Source organism: Accipiter gentilis, chromosome 5, assembly GCF_929443795.1.
Source record: "Accipiter gentilis chromosome 5, bAccGen1.1, whole genome shotgun sequence".
NCBI lineage: Eukaryota > Metazoa > Chordata > Aves > Accipitriformes > Accipitridae > Astur > Astur gentilis.
In genome coordinates, this window is record NC_064884.1 from 5,969,899 (window position 1) to 5,986,860 (window position 16,962).

The following is a 16,962-nucleotide window of genomic DNA, read 5'->3' on the forward strand; positions in this document are numbered from 1 at the left end:
ATAAAAATTAAAAAAAAAAAAAAGGTATACCAACTAACCCTTCACTGTAAAATCAGAGATTTGCCAAAGGGGCATCAACAATTTCTGACAACCTGCATATTGCCACTTAAGATTCAGTCCTAACTTTTGCAAAAAGATAAATAAACACCTCCTCTCTCTGAACACCCCTTTCTTTCTTCCCAGGCTGACTAGCCAGAGGAATAATGACTGACATTCAAAATACATCTAGAAACCACTGATTTATTGTGTCCCTAGAAAGTCCACCCAACTACAGCTCTTTGAACTAATAGTTGTGTGGAAGTTCTTTAAGAAACCTATGTGCATATACTAGTGCCACAGGAGGTACAAATAGAGAATAGCAATGGGAAAGGTCATCCAGAAACGCTCTTGATCACTTACTTCACAAGAAAACAGAAGTATTTGCCAGATATACGACACACCCTTCATGACACGTGCAGGTAGGGAACTGGGATAGCTGCCTTTCATTACAAGGGCAAAGGTTTCAGAAGCGCCTCAAATGCTCAGCAACATAAGATGTGACATTAACTCCCTTTACCCACATCTCATTACGCTTTCTCACCTGACCGAGAAGTTTATCACTTCCTTATCCACAGAGAGAAGAGCACAACGCATTTTATGCCCAACTGAAGGAGAAGGAAGCACCCCGGCTCTTTTGCTAGTGCCTGGAGGTGTCTAGCCCAAGGCAGCGGCTGCTGGGTGCCGGGGACCGAAGGGCTGCGGAGCCAGCGGCGGCTTCCCCCGCCCTGGCGAGAAGCCCGGCTGCCCTCTGCCGTGGGAAAAGGTGCTCGGCTGCCAGGACAAGAGCCTTGCTCTGCTAGGGAGAGGGGTTAGAAGCACTTGCTGGGTTTGCCGCCTTTAAAACCCCCGAAGAACGGAAAAAGCAGAGAGCGTTCAAAAGCAGGGCCCCGAACTGCGTTCAAGGATCCGCCGCAGGTCTTGAAAAACAGAGGGGACAAAACAGCCATGAGTAATTACAGTTGCTATAGTAAACACCGAGAAGACACAAATTGCTTAACAGTTTTTTTGTCGTTTTATGCTCGTCGCAAACTATGCAGCCTATCCCCAACATAAAACCTAGCATATCCCATACTAACAGATGATCCCTTGTGGTAAATAAGGATTCATAGACTTGGAAAAATCATGGCTGCTGTAGGGACCCTGAAAACTTCAGATTACAAGGTACAGTAGCAAATTGTCTATAGTTATAAATAAGCACTTATCTGTGCTACAACAGTGATATTTCGTATGTAAATTCTTTAGACTGGACAGAGTACAGCTTCTGTTATATGACCTGTAGGGGAGTACAACAGGCTCAAGTAACTTCCATGAATATTTTACACCAATACGTTAGCATGTTTTAACTTTCACTGACCATTAAATATTCAGTGGCTGAAAGGAAAGCTCTCCTTATGCATGTCTGATACTTACCCACATTTGGCAATTCAAGCTATTCAGTGTGATAGAGAAATGGCCCTCTTCCTCTTCATTTTCTATATTTTTTCAAGCTTGCCTTGTGACAATGGGGAACTACAACTTCAAAAAGATGAGGACTGTCCAAGTGGAATTTACTGCAAAAGAAGAGAACAGAATGTGCCAATTTGTCCAGCAGGTATTTGTAGATAATTTACCACAGATTATTAGCTTCTTTAGAATGCTTCTCATAAACATACTGCTCAATAAAAATGCAGTCAGACTTTAATTTTGCTGAATGCTACAGGAGCCCTTAGATAATCAATTGGGCTTGCTGAAATTCATATTGTAAAAGCTAAGTAAGCTTAAACAGCAAGTATAGAGCATTCAATTTTATTCTAATAAGATTTGCTTATCAGAAGACTTCCTTTCTGTACTGCATGGTAAAATAATATGGAAATGAGGGAATATTTTTGTTGAAGCAGGATTCATTTAACTGATTTGAGTGTTATGACATAAATAAGCTTCAATATTTAAACTGAAAAGACACTAACTCATCCATCTACATAATACAGCTGCATTATATAAGAAAAATTGACAAGAATTTTTGTTGTTGCTGTTCAAAGGCTTTTTCTGCCCTGAAGGAAGCATCACACCAGTTCCATGTCCCCCAGGAACTTTTCGTTCAGAAGGAGCAGCACTGATATCACACAGCTGCTTGACATGCCCAGTGGATTTCTTTAATCCCATGCCTGGCCAAAAAGCGTGTCTTCCATGTGGCTCAGAGGCAGTGCAGCCTGCAGAAGGGCAAGAGACGTGCATCTGTCTTGGGAAAGGGCAGGTGTTTCAGGTACAGGAGCAGTCCCAGTGAAAGCTCTTCAGTCTTTACAGACATCAATATTACTTCACACTTTGTTCTTCATTCTCTTTACCTCAGCTGCACTGCCCTATTCAGTCTCTCTCTAGCATTGACAGCCTTCAGTCCTACAATTCATTTCCAACTACACAGACCAGAGGGAGGGGGATGGGGACACCAGATTTATATATGTTCTGAGTTTCTTCAGGGCTACATCAATTCTCCCCTTTTGCTGGAAGGTAAAGGGTATGTGTATGGACATCACGTTCCATCTGGCCTTGGTCAGATAAGGTGTAATGCTTAATGCAGCAAGGTACAGAACAGTATTTGCATGAGACTATAGGTTCCTAAACAAATACCTGTTCTTTTCTTCCAGCCCCGTGATGCTCGCTGCACATGCCCTCCAGGTTATTGGAGGTCCTTAGGTGATGGAAGACACTGTGTTAGACAAGCATATGATATTTGTCGAGATTCAGCCTCCCGAAATCAGGAAGGACAGTGTTTAACCAAGAAAGAATGGGTTCATTATTGCTCAGAGAAGGTATTTCAATTTTTGCATAAGTTAAATCCAAAGACCGTGCAGAAACTGCCCTAAAAGCAAACTTCCACGCTCTTCCTTCAGAAGGCACAGACAGCATGGCAAACAAGTGTTATTAGTGTTTTCACAGGAGGTTTTGCCTCTTCTTCAGCCTGAAATATAAAGCTCAGATTTCCCTGCTCATTTAAGGAACACCTGGAGGTTACTTGTACTGCTATTTAATTCTTTTTTTTCCTCCCACAGGTTTGTACTGTCCCCAGAGATTATCAAGGCTATGACAAGGGTCTTGGCCTCTGCATTTGTCAAACTGACAGTCTGGAGAGTGTGTGTAATTCTCAGTGTAGAAGACAACAAAGAGATACTCTGCAGGTCACTTGTGCAGAGAAAATTGCTCAGCTTTTTATCACTTACAGAAATGGGAACAAGGTAAAAGCTGCAGTTATTTTCACAATCTACCTATTTTTGCTAGGCTTGCTAGACTTTTAGTAGTCTTTTAACCAAAGAACACCCTCATCCCTTTTTTTCTTAGGAAATTATAGAAAGCAACAAACAAAACACCCAGACACTATTCTATCATATGCATAGTGCATTTTTGTACCTGCTCTTATATTATAACTGTGTGAAAAAATAATGCAAAAAAATTTCTGAACTCTTTTTCTACTAGACTGCTGTTTTCTTAGAAGAATTAAGGACAGTTCTACTAAGACCATATTTCTCTTTAAAAGGCATCTGCACTTCAGAACAAAGCAAATATACCCATCCAACATACATCGTGAAAATGAGTGGTAAGGGAAAGAATAACAAGAGCTATAGTAATATTTGGGTATTAAATGGCTTTTATACATAACAAGCCTTTCCATGGTATTTATAACACAAACAATAAGAAATCTTGATGCTTATATCCTGATAGCATGCAGCAATACAAATTCACCGCTCCATGCAAAATTCATCTCACTCAGTCCCAGAACATTCATCTGAAATCTGCATATTTCCAGTATTACAGGAAAGGACAGATATTCAGATATTTCCTCCCATTCCCTAAATTATGATAAACGGAGATGAAGAGTATCTCTGCCTGTCAAAGGACTCCCTTCTCAGGTCCTTTATCTGTACAGATTTTCTCTTGGGCTTCAGATTTTAATGTGTTTTTACCAAGTAGAATTAGAAGTAGATACATTTTTTCCCCCCAGGATTTCAGAACCAAGCCATAGGCCAAGAGCACTGTTTGCACAAATGTGAAAATATAGTAATAACAATAGGATAGAATCATTTGCCAATGATATCTTTGCACTGTTTCCTTGACTTCAGTCGAGTTAAACCAGTTGCTACTTAAGGAACAAGTCTTGCAACACCAAACAAACCCTAAAGGCTTTGAGTAAGGCCCAAGCATTTTAAAGCATTGCCCTAGAATAAGAGGAATGTACTAAAAAGTATACCATTTGGGTTTAGATTTCGTAAGTCTTACTTGGGGTCTTTGGTGAGCGGATACTCTATAAACTAGAAGGAAAAGCAAAGTCCAACATACTGAAAACCAGAAGTGACCAATGTTTTTTATACAACTTCAGGGAAAGGATTTTTAGGGGTATATAATCCTGACCCACAACTATTTCACAACTTCATCATGCTAAATGAAGCTTCATCACGCCACAAAAATAGGCCTTCTTCAGCAACAGCTCCAGGTAAGTTCTCCTGTAAAGCTCCAGAGCATGTATTTACTACAGCTTCTCTAAGACTTAATTGTGCTTTGTCATATCAACCATCTCCAGTGCTAACCTAAATAGGAAATAACAACAGTTAAATTAAACAGACCTCACCATGTTCGAATTCCTGGAGAAGCTGTTCACACTAAGCATAGTGAAGTCAGACAAAAAGTTTTACCTTCCCTACAACCACAAGTCAGAACCTCTACAATCACAGCCCAAACCCACCAGTCAACAGAATGCTTCCCTCAAGCCCCCTGCCTTTTCCCCAGGCAATGAGGAAAAACTGTGTGGGCAACTATTGAATGCCTCCACCTGGGTGTGCACATGACCTGGCACACAGCCTACTAACACTGCTACCACCATCATGTCCACAGGTATGCAGGGAGCACAGAGCCCAGGAGCAACTACCAGAGTTGAACTTCCCTCATTTCCTCCCACATCTCTCCTTTTGCTTAGTAGTCCTGATCTGCAGTCTAGCTCCATTCTTCAGTTCTAATTTACACCATCGTCTCCTTAGTTTTGGGCATGTCAGATCACTTATTATTCCTTCCACTTGCATTCCTCCCGGAGAGCAGGACTCGAGTCCTCCTTTAGTGTCTGCAGAGATACCATCAAATCTATAGGCATAAAGGGACAGATCCCTTATAAAGGCTGCTGATTTTGCAAGAAGTGCTGCTGCTTTACCAGATGCACCTCACCAGAACTGTTGCAAAAAGACAAGAAAACATGATGCACAATTATTCAATGTCAGGAAAATGCCAGTGGCATGTTTGCATGCTGTCTTGACAGTAAACCTTATTCTAGAAACCAAATGTGCATGTGTAAAGCTTAGTCATAAAAATGAAAAGGAAATGCTATATTCTGCAGTTGTTCTGTAGAGAGAAAATGATCAGTAATGATCCAAACCTAATGAGGTCTGTGCTTTTACAGTTAAGTCTGGCCATGAAGAACGCAGGCCTTCCCGGGTACAAAGCCTGAGACCTTCAAACTCCACATCAAAAATTATATTTACTGGCATCTTAAATCCTACCACATGCATTAATGTTAATGTTACCATCATGTTCATTGTCTCCAAGGAGCACTACCCAGTTTATGATGTGTAAGTACAAATGCTGAATGTAGAAGGACTTAGCTAATGCACTTTTACTTAAGCTAGGAAACAAGGCTGAATCTTTCACTTTTTTCAACATAGAATTAAGAGAAAACATGACTAGGAAAAGTAGAAATCTCGTTATTAAACATACTTCAGTGTCTTTTTGACAGAAAAGACATTGTGGCACAGTAGGAAACAACATGTAAGTTGTTAAGAGAATAACATTCACTTATTAAAATAAGAAAAATTAAATATATACATACTGTTCCTGATGTCTTGCTGATGCTATTTCTGACCTGTGTTCACACTCTTTGCAACTTGACTTCTCACTGACTTATGCTGTATAGTCCCCTTAGCTGACCTTAAGTTATCTTTCCTTTTTTGTAGTTATTGAGTTTTAGGATCTTAATGGAGCTAAGGTTTAGGTTTCGGTAAACTAGTCCAAATGGGAACAAGTTGTTCCTACTGCACTGAAAGCCTTAGGAGCTCTCCCTTTGTGGCTTTTATTTGTGTGGGTGGTTTTGTGGGTTTCTTCCCCTATGACCTGTTTTTATTTCATCTCTGCCATTCATCCAGTTTCAAAGCATACAAATAAAACCAGGGACAGGTAATCAATAATAAAAATTACACATGGTTTCCATGTTCTCCATGTTGACATCTGTGGTGATTAAACACCTATAAGGGGTCCAGTGCATATTTCTTCACTGCTAAATAAATGTCCATGCTGCTTAGGGTTAATTCCCGCTACTTCACATTTGTTTTGGAGAGAACTAATTGGAGCAGCCCAAAACAAAGCAGGGGGTGAGTAAACAGTAGAGCTGTGTGGGCAATTAGAGGTTCAGTGCCTAAACTCACACTGATCCTCAGTTATTTAGTGGTGTTAATGAATCCTGAGTGACAACTATGCCTTAGTAAATCTCTGCTGTAATTATGAGCCTACACCAAAAAAAAATGGGTAGTGATAAGAACTAACTTTTGTACTTTTGCTTCTAGAAACAACCTGTACAACACAAATGCTGAATTTGACTGGGGAGACCTTCGAAGCCTCAGAGAGGAAGTAAGAGAGGCTTCCCAAAAATTCTTCTTCTTCCTTTTCCAGTTCCAGTACCCTGGTACCTACGTGCTACAGCTGAGTAGCAATAGGCACAAAAGAATGGTTTGTATCAAGGAATTCTGTCTTTGCATTTACAATGTCCGTCTTAGCATTTCATGTTCCATATGAATGTTTGGAAACAAAGGAAATTTTAAAAATAATAGTGAGCATCTTTTCATTTTTTACATGATACTGTACAGGTGAGTACAGCAATAAATATGTGAGTTTGCATGCATGTGTGCTATGAGTTGAAAATGGTGCAACTGCTGCAAAGCTTTGACTGAGTGTAACAGACAAAATAACACTTCATATTTAAATCAACATACATATTTAAAGCAGATGCAATGATATGTGACTGGCCTTTCTATTTATGCTCATTTCATTAAGTACGTTAGGGTCATGCCACTTGGAGGACAGTGTTATGAAGAGGGACCATTCTTCCCCACAACACCCAGATATGCTGTACAGGTGGGCATTGCAAAAAAACGAGACCTCCTACTGAAACCTGACTGGACAGCAATTACTGGAGTAATCACAGGACTTCTCATATCGCTTATTGCCTCTGTGGTATTGGCAGTAAGTAAGTTACACAAAACTTGTTTTTAAAGGATATTACAAGATTTTGGGCAATGAACCTGCAAGTTTTCTATTCCCTTAGGCATCACCTATAAAGCTGAAAATTAGAATAAATTGTAACTCAACCTCATGTTTTATATATGGGGTAAAATTCATCCCTATGAATTGATCCAGCACCACCAAAGCCCCAGTATATTTACCTGTTACATAGGCCATTTTGAGACACTCAAGGTATAGGTGAATTTAATTCCTGTTTTCTGATTCATTAGATCAAACCAAAACAAAGTCCTTCACAACCCACACCTCTTCAGGAAGGAATGAGATCATCAATGAGAGGATAATTATTTTTTCTTTAACATCTGACCAAGCCTGCGTCAAAATAAAGAAGACATAGATAAGTCCTGGAAAGCTAGTATGAAGAACTGTCAGTCATGAACAAGTTTCTCCAATGGTCATTCATGTGACATTCAGTTTTGTACTCCTTATTCAGACAAAAGTCCCAGTAACCACAGCATACCTGAGATCAGATGTGCTCTTTCACAATTAATAACCAAGATGGTTCTTCAGACTGTTAATCCCCCAGACAGCCATTCCTTTATGTTTCTAGCATGTTCTGAAATCAGCCGGCTTTTTCTGTAACCAGACTACAGAGGTAACGATAGAAAATGTGATTTATTCATCCAGCAGGTCCAAACAACAGATAACTATACTTCCCTCCCCTTGGTTTCAGCCTTATCTGCTGGAATTGCTATTCTTCTGTTTTAGAACAGATTACTTTAATGAGGTACTTAGAAAACAGACCCTCAGGGTCTTTGCCTAACAGGTGATGATGCATTCTGCTTGTTGAGTGAATAAGGTGTGAATCTCATTAATACAACATGTCAAAATAAGAAAAGGAACTTATTTGTTTTATTTTGTTGTATTTTGCAGCTTCTTTGTCAGGGTCTTAGCTGGTCGCAGAAAGGCACTACCTGCCCTCCATTTCGAAGGCAGCAGCTGAAGTATAATATGGACAGCTATTCCTCCAATGTAACAGTCTTTTCCATTAAAAAATGTCACCCCTCACTGCAGAACAAAGGCATTATGGATGAAGACTCTTGCAGCACTGGTGGAACAGGTCAGATAACAAAAAGGCTAAACAACAGTGGGTCTACCTGGTTACTTGCATATAATGGAGCCAGAATCCCATGTTTAGCAATGTGCAATGGCTGCTAAGTTCAGTGATTTACAAGCATCCTTTGTGCAAAAAACAGTCTTAAATGAAAAAAACCCACACTAATAAATGAATATCCATGTTTCAGCCTGCTTCCCGAAAAAGGGTGATGTTTGGGACCCTGAAGAACAGATAGACCTTGAATCATTTAATACCAATGTTTTCTTTGAACTTTTGCTGAGACAGTCACTATCTGTTACAACCAAACTGGGCCATTTCAAAGAAGAGGTAAATTGTGTTATGGGTCTACTCATATTTATGTAGAAAGAGCCTAAAACATGTAACTTTGTCTGTTACCATTGTTTTATTAGCCTTTGGTTATTAGGTACATGCTTTATTTAAATTTTCATCTTATTAGAACATGAAACACAAATATGTACCCATATTCTTAAGCATGTTGTTTATACCATGTAACATAGTAGGAAGAGTAGTGACCTTAAGGCAGAACATTTTGGTTTTCTTATGGTTCTGAACTGAACTGATACCATTTTTGGAAAGTGACTTCATCTTCCAGCTTCAACTTTTCACCTGTAAAATGAAAATAATATGGATTTCCTAGTCAAACACTCAAGAGCTGCAGATTAAATTGAGGAGAAATATAAATTAATAAATGAATACACAGTAACACAGATATGGAGCCTCATTCTGTTACTTGAATTTTATAATAATCTCTCAGCTGAAGTCAATGGGATAGCATTTTACAGCCCTAATAATGAATCTACCTGTAATACTCAACTAACTTCATTTGTGGTTTAAAGGACAGTAAAGGGAGCTGGCATTGCAGCACACAGTTAACAGCTGAGTAGTGTGGAGAAATCATCGAACCCTAATCTGAGACAAGCTATCATTAAAGTGTTTTGTACTGAAAACTCAGACACCAGCATGTGTTTTAATTACATAAAGAGGCATCTATTTTGAAGAGAGACTTCACCATCTACAAACCATCTCTTACAGTCCTAATATATAATTTTTTTCTTTCTTTTTTTTTGGACCTCAGGTAAAAAATATATATTACAAACTTACTAGTGAAATATCTTCACTGAAAAACCTTTGGATAAAGACACTGAGTATCCCAGAAGAGATGGAGGCTTATGAGAGCACAATGACAGAGGCTTACTTAAAAGCAAAACAGCAGGTAGAGCTCAGTTCAGCAACATTTACACATGGAGCAACAAATTAAATTCTCAGTACTCTCTTTTCATAATTATAGGCATGGTCATGTAAAACCTCACTTTTGGAATTGTAGACATTTCATAGGCTGCAAAACAATTAACATTGTAATGTCTGTGAGCAACAGGCTACACTGGGCCTTTAAAGCATTTAAAGTTGCTGTTACTGCTTTGTGCTAACACAGAAACATATCTCTGAAAGATTACTGATTTTTTTTCTTCTTTTTTCATCATCTGATACATCCATGCATCCCATCTCTTCTTCTGGGAGCTCTTGTCTCTCTGCTTCGGTAGCAGAGGTTTTAGCTTTGAAAACAACATAAATTGCATGTTTGAGCATGTATTGCAACTCCTTTTTCTAAATTAGAACTGTACTTGTTTATATTGTTACAGAAGTTATAAGAACGATAGATTTCATGTCTTGAAAACAGAAATATACTCACTGTCTCACTTGGGAAAATGTGTATGCTACATAGTAAGGAGTTGCAAAAGCTAATTCTTTCTTACGGACTTAACATCGCTTGTTAAAAGGATACCCCTAAGTTATTAGCTTACTCAGATCTGGATGCATGCTGATCAGTGACGCACTAGATAATTGTAATTCAGTATATTAGAGTTGTCAGCATGTGTATGCTCAAATTCAAATGAACACATCAAAATTATTTTAAATTTCTAATCTTTGCCATTTTAATAAAGGACAGAAAATTTGCCATCTCTGTTTACATTTGGATTAAACAAACAGAAGAGATGTTTGGATTTTATATCCCACCTAGGCAGAAGAAGAGATGCAGCAAAGGAAACAGTTGGCTGCTGAATATGAGGAAAGCGTGAACAAACAGATACACTTATTACAGCATGATCTGAAATGTCAGGAAGAGCATTGTGTCATGTTTAATTCTGCCTTGAGAGAGGTGGTGAGATTGGCAGAGATGCTGACAAGTAAGGAGGCTTGTAAAGAAAACCAAACAACACTGTCTCAGCCAGACTGTGCAAGGTAATAAACATACTGCAAAATTCTGCTACAACTTTCTTTTTGCTAGCTAGAAAGCATTTGTGGCAAGCAATTAGGTTGTCTTGTGGTTGGCAGTACATATATCTGGAAGCTGAGAACTGATTCTTGATCCAGAAGGTCAGATGATGCAGATCATAATTTTCATGTTTATGTAAAGCAAGCCTAGAAAATCTCAAGCCTAGAAAATCTCAGAGACATAAACTCTGAAGAGACTCCCATCATAATCTCAGGGACAACAATATTTTGAGCATCCTTCCTCATGCTACCAATTGATTTGGCTCTGGGATATCACACAAGTTCTAGACAGTGTGCCATCCATGCTCTGACATGTCTTATCACTGTCAGAATCAGAATGATGTCATTAACAAGAAAGCAGAGAAACAGGAAAGTGATCTTTTTTACTGCATTAGCCAAAGCAAATACTCATCAAGCTCTCTAATTGCCAAAGTGCAGATATCATTTGCATGTCCATCAAAATTCTTCTTTTACTGGTCCCTTTACCTTGTTTTACCTTATCTTCAGATGTTGAATAGAGTAACCATCTTTACCTCTTGAATTCCAGCCTGTTATCCCAGATAGAGGCTGCAAGCAGCAAGATGTCAAGCATAATAATAAAGGAGAGTCACCGCCTCAAAGCATGGGGAGTACTGGGTGAAGGAACAGGAGCTCACCTTCTTAACAAAGCTAAAACCAGGATACTTACCAAGGAAGAGCTAGTGGGTAACTACAACCTCTAGAAATCTGTTTGAAAATTGTTACTGTGTAAGGAAGTGTAGGCAGGCCTGTGTAGTATAAGTCACAAAATATACAAAAATATAGGTCACAAAAAATAGCTAGGTCACAAAAGAACTAATAGCAAAATCAAAAGAGACTGTACATAGAAAACTATGTCCTCACTGAGTTCCCACTAACAACTTGTGAATTAAGGGGTTGTTACAAGAGCAAAGTCATCAGTAGAACTCTTCTACATTGCTTCTTAGGAAGAATGTCAGATTTTCACTCATCGGGATCTTTGTGTACTTGCTAATTATCTGCTAGCAACAGAAAGGGAAATGAACTCTTATGTAGGCAAGTCTCAATTAGTTCAATTGATTTATTCCTATGTGTTTGTCTGCTTTCTAATATTGTTGCACGTGTTTTGGTATGACAAAATGTAAAAGGTACCCTGACACCAAGACACCTCTTGCTTTCACCCTTCTAAAGGGAACAGAAGCAAAAAAAAGGACAATGAAACTGACCTTGGATGTTTAAATGAATGTTGCAGACTGAGGCAATGAAATCTAAACTCCTGACAGAACATTCATGAAACATCAGTCTCCTCACTGTTATGAAACTCATGCAGACATGGTAGAGAGATAATCAAATTGCCATGTACTATAGACTTTTCCCCACAGACATCTTCTGTAAAAGGCAGTAGAAAGATCAGTTTATTCTCACCCCATCTCTGCCCTGGCATATGATTTCTGAAAAACTAGCAACCCCCCACCCTCCTTCTGCAAGACTTACAGGCTGTTTCTTCTCCCCCATCCCTGTCTATTTGTAAACTGCTCTTAGACTCAAATGGCACTGCCCGAGCACCTGATGTTGTCTGCGTGGATCCTGTCACTGGATTGTTAACTCCCTACCCACACTGCACCATGCTGCTGACCAGTCAGTGCCCTGGGCCGGTACCTAGCAATCATTTTCTGCATCCTGAGACTGGAAAGGTACTTCATGTAGCTGGTAACGTTGGTTATGATCCCGTCAGATCTAGGCTGGTCTGTGCTGTTGATTCTGCTTCAGGTAAGTGCCACAATGCAATAATCAATTGATCTATCTGTCTATTTGTGCAGTACAGTTATAGTAGAGGTACTGGTTAAAACAAAACAAAACAAAAAACCAACCAAACAAAACCCTTCAACTTGCTGTACTCACATGTACTTTTGCCATAAGAAAACCTAAAGAAAATCTGAGAAAACTTCTCATTAGCATGACATTAGAAGGTAGTGGTGTTCAGCTAGACATAAGACTTGCTGTGGATAAGATGTATTAGATGTTACAAGGCTTGTATACAAGGAAGCGTTGAGGTATTCCTCATTTCTGACAGATTTCAGCCCCTCTGTTCATTAAACTATAAAGAATTATATCTTGAGAAACTTGCAACTTTAAGGGAATGGCCAAAGCAAAAATTAAATTTAAAAAAACCCATACAATTTTCAGAAAGGGCTTACATGTATTCATTTAATTCTGGACCTAAAGACAGCAAACCTTTACTATCAGCATCCTCTGAAAACTCTGTAGTCTCCATTCTGAGCTCTAAGGTTTCCTTGCCGTTAGCATTAGTTCCCATAACCATGTTAAATTTCTTCTGGTTCTACATGTAGGTGCTAAGCGTCATAAGCCTGAAGTGCCCATATTTCCCTACATTCCTTACCCAGTTTGTCCCAACACTGGCCTACCCGTGAAGACAAAACTTCCAGTCCTGTGTCCTGAAAAAATGTTTGGTATGGGAGGACTCATGCTAGATCCGGTGACAGAAATAGAAGTTCCAGTGCTTGGGGTTACAATCCATCCTCACAGCGGGCAAAAGCTGACTGTTGGTGGGACATACCTTAACCCTCTTACTGGCATGTTGACACCTCTGGAGATTGGAGGTCCTATGACTGAGCCAGCGGGAGGCAAGATTGTTCCAATACTCGGAGTCGGTTTGGATAGTAACACTGGTAGGTGAATGCTCTTCATAAATGTGGTTCATTTAACCTGCCCCTGACTGATTTGAGGCACAGACCAGAATGAGCCTAAAAAGTTTATGTTCACCTCACACCTTTGCCTTTTCCTGTCGAGCCAACTGTGAAGCAGTTGTGCAACTTAGCTTTTACAGACAGTAATTCTTCTCTTTTCTATAGTTTTATTTTACAATTTATCACTTCAAAGGTCAATAAAACTATCTAGTGAAACTGTGAGAGACATCTGAGGTCATTATTCATTAACTATGACACAAACTACTGAAGTTGATTTGACTCTTAAAGATGGTCCAATTGCTCTACTAAAACATTAAAAGTAGTATGAAGTGCATTATTTAGAGGCTTGGGCGGGGGTTGAAGTTCTAGATTTTTAAGAAGCATTTTCACATACCTATATTCTTTATCGCTCATGTTAGAAGATATACTAGATCCCAAAAAAGGAGTGGGGACCTTAATCTTCTTCTAAAGCAGAAACTAGGAGACCTATTTAAGAACATCTTTTGTCAACCAAATTATTATATAAACAACCTCAAACCTGCCCCCACTCCATGTGTCCTATTAGACCTATTTCTGCTTCCATTGAAGTAAATGATCATTGTGCCTTTTTCTGAATGGGAAGGACTGGACCAGAATGATGAGTTGCCAGGTGATGTTCTGAAAATCATTTCCTATTCCTTGACTGCAGGAGAAGTTATACCTCTAGGTGGGCTGGTGGATCCTTCTAGAAACCTAATGCTTCTCGGAGATTCCTTCACCGAACCTCTGAGTGGGAAAACAGCCCGGGTACATGGAGCTCACCTCCGGCAAGACGAGGTGCTGCCCCATGGTGGAGGTTACCAAGCAGTGTTGGAAGCCGACTGGCTGGTATCACAAACCCATGTGGTGAATGCTCTAAAGCAGTTTAAGACATCAGTTTTGGAAGATACCTGTCTAGCAGCAGACAGATTAGCAGCACTAAAGGCTTCAGTAGAAGATATGAAGAAATCTTTCACCATTAGGTTTTATCATGCAATACATTGCTTGCAAAGCCTGGAGAAAAAACGGGAAATAGCTTCAAGTCTCAAGAGTAACGGTGGTAAACTGGGTAGGTATAAACCAACCAGCCTATTTTAAGGAGTAAGCAGGTGTCATTACACTGAAGGCTACAGCAATGCACACATTTCCATTCACAGGATTTGGCCAAGACATCTGCACTTCAAACTTCTAGGAAGTTTTTTGTCAAAATAGCCACTCTAGCAAATATTACGATGAACTCAGCCAGGTATTATTTGGAAGCTGTAGCAGAAATAACAGCATTGTAAGACTCTGAAAGTGAAAGCAGTTCTTTTCATCACAAAACTATTTAATGATCTATGTTTCTCATCTTTTTTGAACAAACTAGGTATGATCAAATATCCTGGCACAGAGATGTGGATCCCTGCAGTGTTTGGAATGAAAATCCCAGATCCTGGTGGGTCCAGTTTGATGGTGCCAATTCTGGGAATAGACTGTGACTGGAACACTAGGCAGCCTTCCCCACTCGCAGGAACGATGGAAGACAGAAACGGAAAAGGTAGAGCGGGAAATTCAATTGGGTGATATAAACAATAAAGAGACAAGAACATGATCTTTTCAGAGTGAGGAAATCACCCTACCAAATCAGACCAGTTTCTACCTCAACACTGAATGGAAAATACCAATTTTCATGGTTCATACATTCAAAACAAACAACATCAATATAACGGTGAAGAAGAGCTAGGACTGAGACCAAATCATACTGTGGATTTCAACCCTTCAAAAATCTACTGTACTCTTTAGGAGAACTATTCTGATGTTCTTCTCAGTGATGGGGCGATAAATAGATGCTATCTGAAGGTGTAGCTCTGCAGTGCCCTGGTCCAACACTTGGTACATAGCATTTACAGCTCAGGAAAATTCAGTTTGTTTTTCATTAGGCAACCTGAAAACATTGTCATTTCCTTTTTAATTTTAATAAAAACTGCTTACTAGGGCTGTGGCTGGAAGTAATTATCTAAATTCTAAGCATTATACTTAGTTTTTCTTTATCCACAGGCCTTGTCCCCATCACTATTGGTGCCAGAACCATAAGTCCAATTACAGGTGAAATTGGGCCTGTTATAGGTGCTCAAACCAACCCCTGGACACACAATGTAATTCCTACTGTTCAGTCTCTTGGAGTTTTACCAAGAAGAGCTACAGATCCAGATCTGGTAATTAGAGCTCCAGCAAACTATCTTTACTTATGGGTTTGATATCTGTGCGAAATTCTTTGCTGATGCTTTTCCGCTACTGAGAGGAAATTTCACTTTCTATGCCCCACAAGTAATATTCTTTTACAGTGCAAGATGAGCTGAAATATGTGTATGTCATTTTACTTACCTCTCCTCTTTTCATTATCTGCTTTTTCTGTCCCTTCTATCTGTATCTTCTTCTGCTGATCTTTGTACCTTCTATTTCATATCCTTCCTCTACCCTGAAACACACATTGCACTCAGACATGAATTATAACACGCACAGAAGTAGGACTGCTAAGTATTCATCCCCTGCAGCAGCAAAGTTGGATATATGCTGTCAAAAGCATTGAATGGAGATTTCATCACTAGCTTCAATGAAGTTTATAATCTTCCTTCAGTTTCCTGCAAAATCTGAGCTATTATGACTGTCATTGCTTTACAGCTGGACTTTCTAGAAAAGGAAATAAATTCGAAGTATATATACTGGAATTGCAGAAGAAAAAAGGAAGAAGGGCTTCTTAAAAAGCTGATCTCTCTAATTCTTCATGTCCTTGATGCTGCAAAAGAAGGAAAGGCACAGAAGGTATGGTGCATTCTTTTTACAGCTGGCTTCAGGAAGGTTCTTTAAAAATTCCTTAAGGAATATGTGTTCACACATATCAAATTCAAATATCACTGATGCTGCACCCAGGATGGTGGTGTTCTGAATCCAAGTCACTCAGCACCCCAGTACGGTACAAACCAAAAATGTAGATGGAGATGTTGTGACTTCAGTGCAATCATTCCCAGTATAAGGGAATGGTGTCAGGTATCCTAACAGAATAACCAATAGTTCAAATTCAGCATCTGTCTATACACAGCAAGGACAACACAATTCATAGTGGTATCAGTAACAGGGGGGTTGCAATCAGTTTCTACACAATCAGAATAATTAAAAGGCTAGGAAAAAGCAGTAATCAAATGAGACAACCTCTTGTTCTCATCTCTCAGAGGAAAGAGTATCACAACAGGTCAGTATCTCACAAGTTTGCATATTATCTAAAACTCCTTCTCCTCTTCCATTTCTTACAGATAAAATACAAGGAAAAAGTAAAAGACATTGATGAAATGTGCCATTTTCTTAAAGGGTCCTCTGTGCAGGAAGCTGAGAGACGAACTTCAAAATATTTCAGTAGCCAGATGGCCACCGAACTATCCTTACTATTCAAAGGTACAAAAGGGTAACTGCAACCAGAAGAGAGGAAGGCAGAGTCATACATCATTTTCTGTGATGTTTGCTACCTCTGACAGGTTAGCTTAAGCCTTACAAACTACTTAGGTC

At 39.4% G+C, this 16,962-nt stretch overlaps 1 protein-coding gene across 1 annotated transcript in view; it reads left to right on the plus strand.

Moving 5' to 3' along the window:
* Positions 1-1,526: 1,526 nt before the first annotated feature.
* Positions 1,527-16,962, plus strand: part of LOC126038406 (uncharacterized) — a 34,527-nt gene continuing 19,091 nt past the window's right edge. Inside the window, exons 1-20 of the mRNA XM_049800122.1 lie at positions 1,527-1,630; positions 2,058-2,281; positions 2,664-2,828; positions 3,069-3,251; positions 4,391-4,504; positions 5,459-5,627; positions 6,615-6,777; positions 7,102-7,290; positions 8,221-8,407; positions 8,592-8,731; positions 9,501-9,638; positions 10,446-10,666; positions 11,247-11,404; positions 12,239-12,466; positions 13,048-13,386; positions 14,093-14,491; positions 14,789-14,959; positions 15,460-15,617; positions 16,084-16,224; positions 16,713-16,851. Of these exons, the coding sequence (XP_049656079.1) occupies positions 4,447-4,504; positions 5,459-5,627; positions 6,615-6,777; positions 7,102-7,290; positions 8,221-8,407; positions 8,592-8,731; positions 9,501-9,638; positions 10,446-10,666; positions 11,247-11,404; positions 12,239-12,466; positions 13,048-13,386; positions 14,093-14,491; positions 14,789-14,959; positions 15,460-15,617; positions 16,084-16,224; positions 16,713-16,851 (2,998 nt within the window). The 5' untranslated portion in view covers positions 1,527-1,630; positions 2,058-2,281; positions 2,664-2,828; positions 3,069-3,251; positions 4,391-4,446. The remainder of the gene's footprint in view (positions 1,631-2,057; positions 2,282-2,663; positions 2,829-3,068; positions 3,252-4,390; positions 4,505-5,458; positions 5,628-6,614; positions 6,778-7,101; positions 7,291-8,220; positions 8,408-8,591; positions 8,732-9,500; positions 9,639-10,445; positions 10,667-11,246; positions 11,405-12,238; positions 12,467-13,047; positions 13,387-14,092; positions 14,492-14,788; positions 14,960-15,459; positions 15,618-16,083; positions 16,225-16,712; positions 16,852-16,962) is intronic.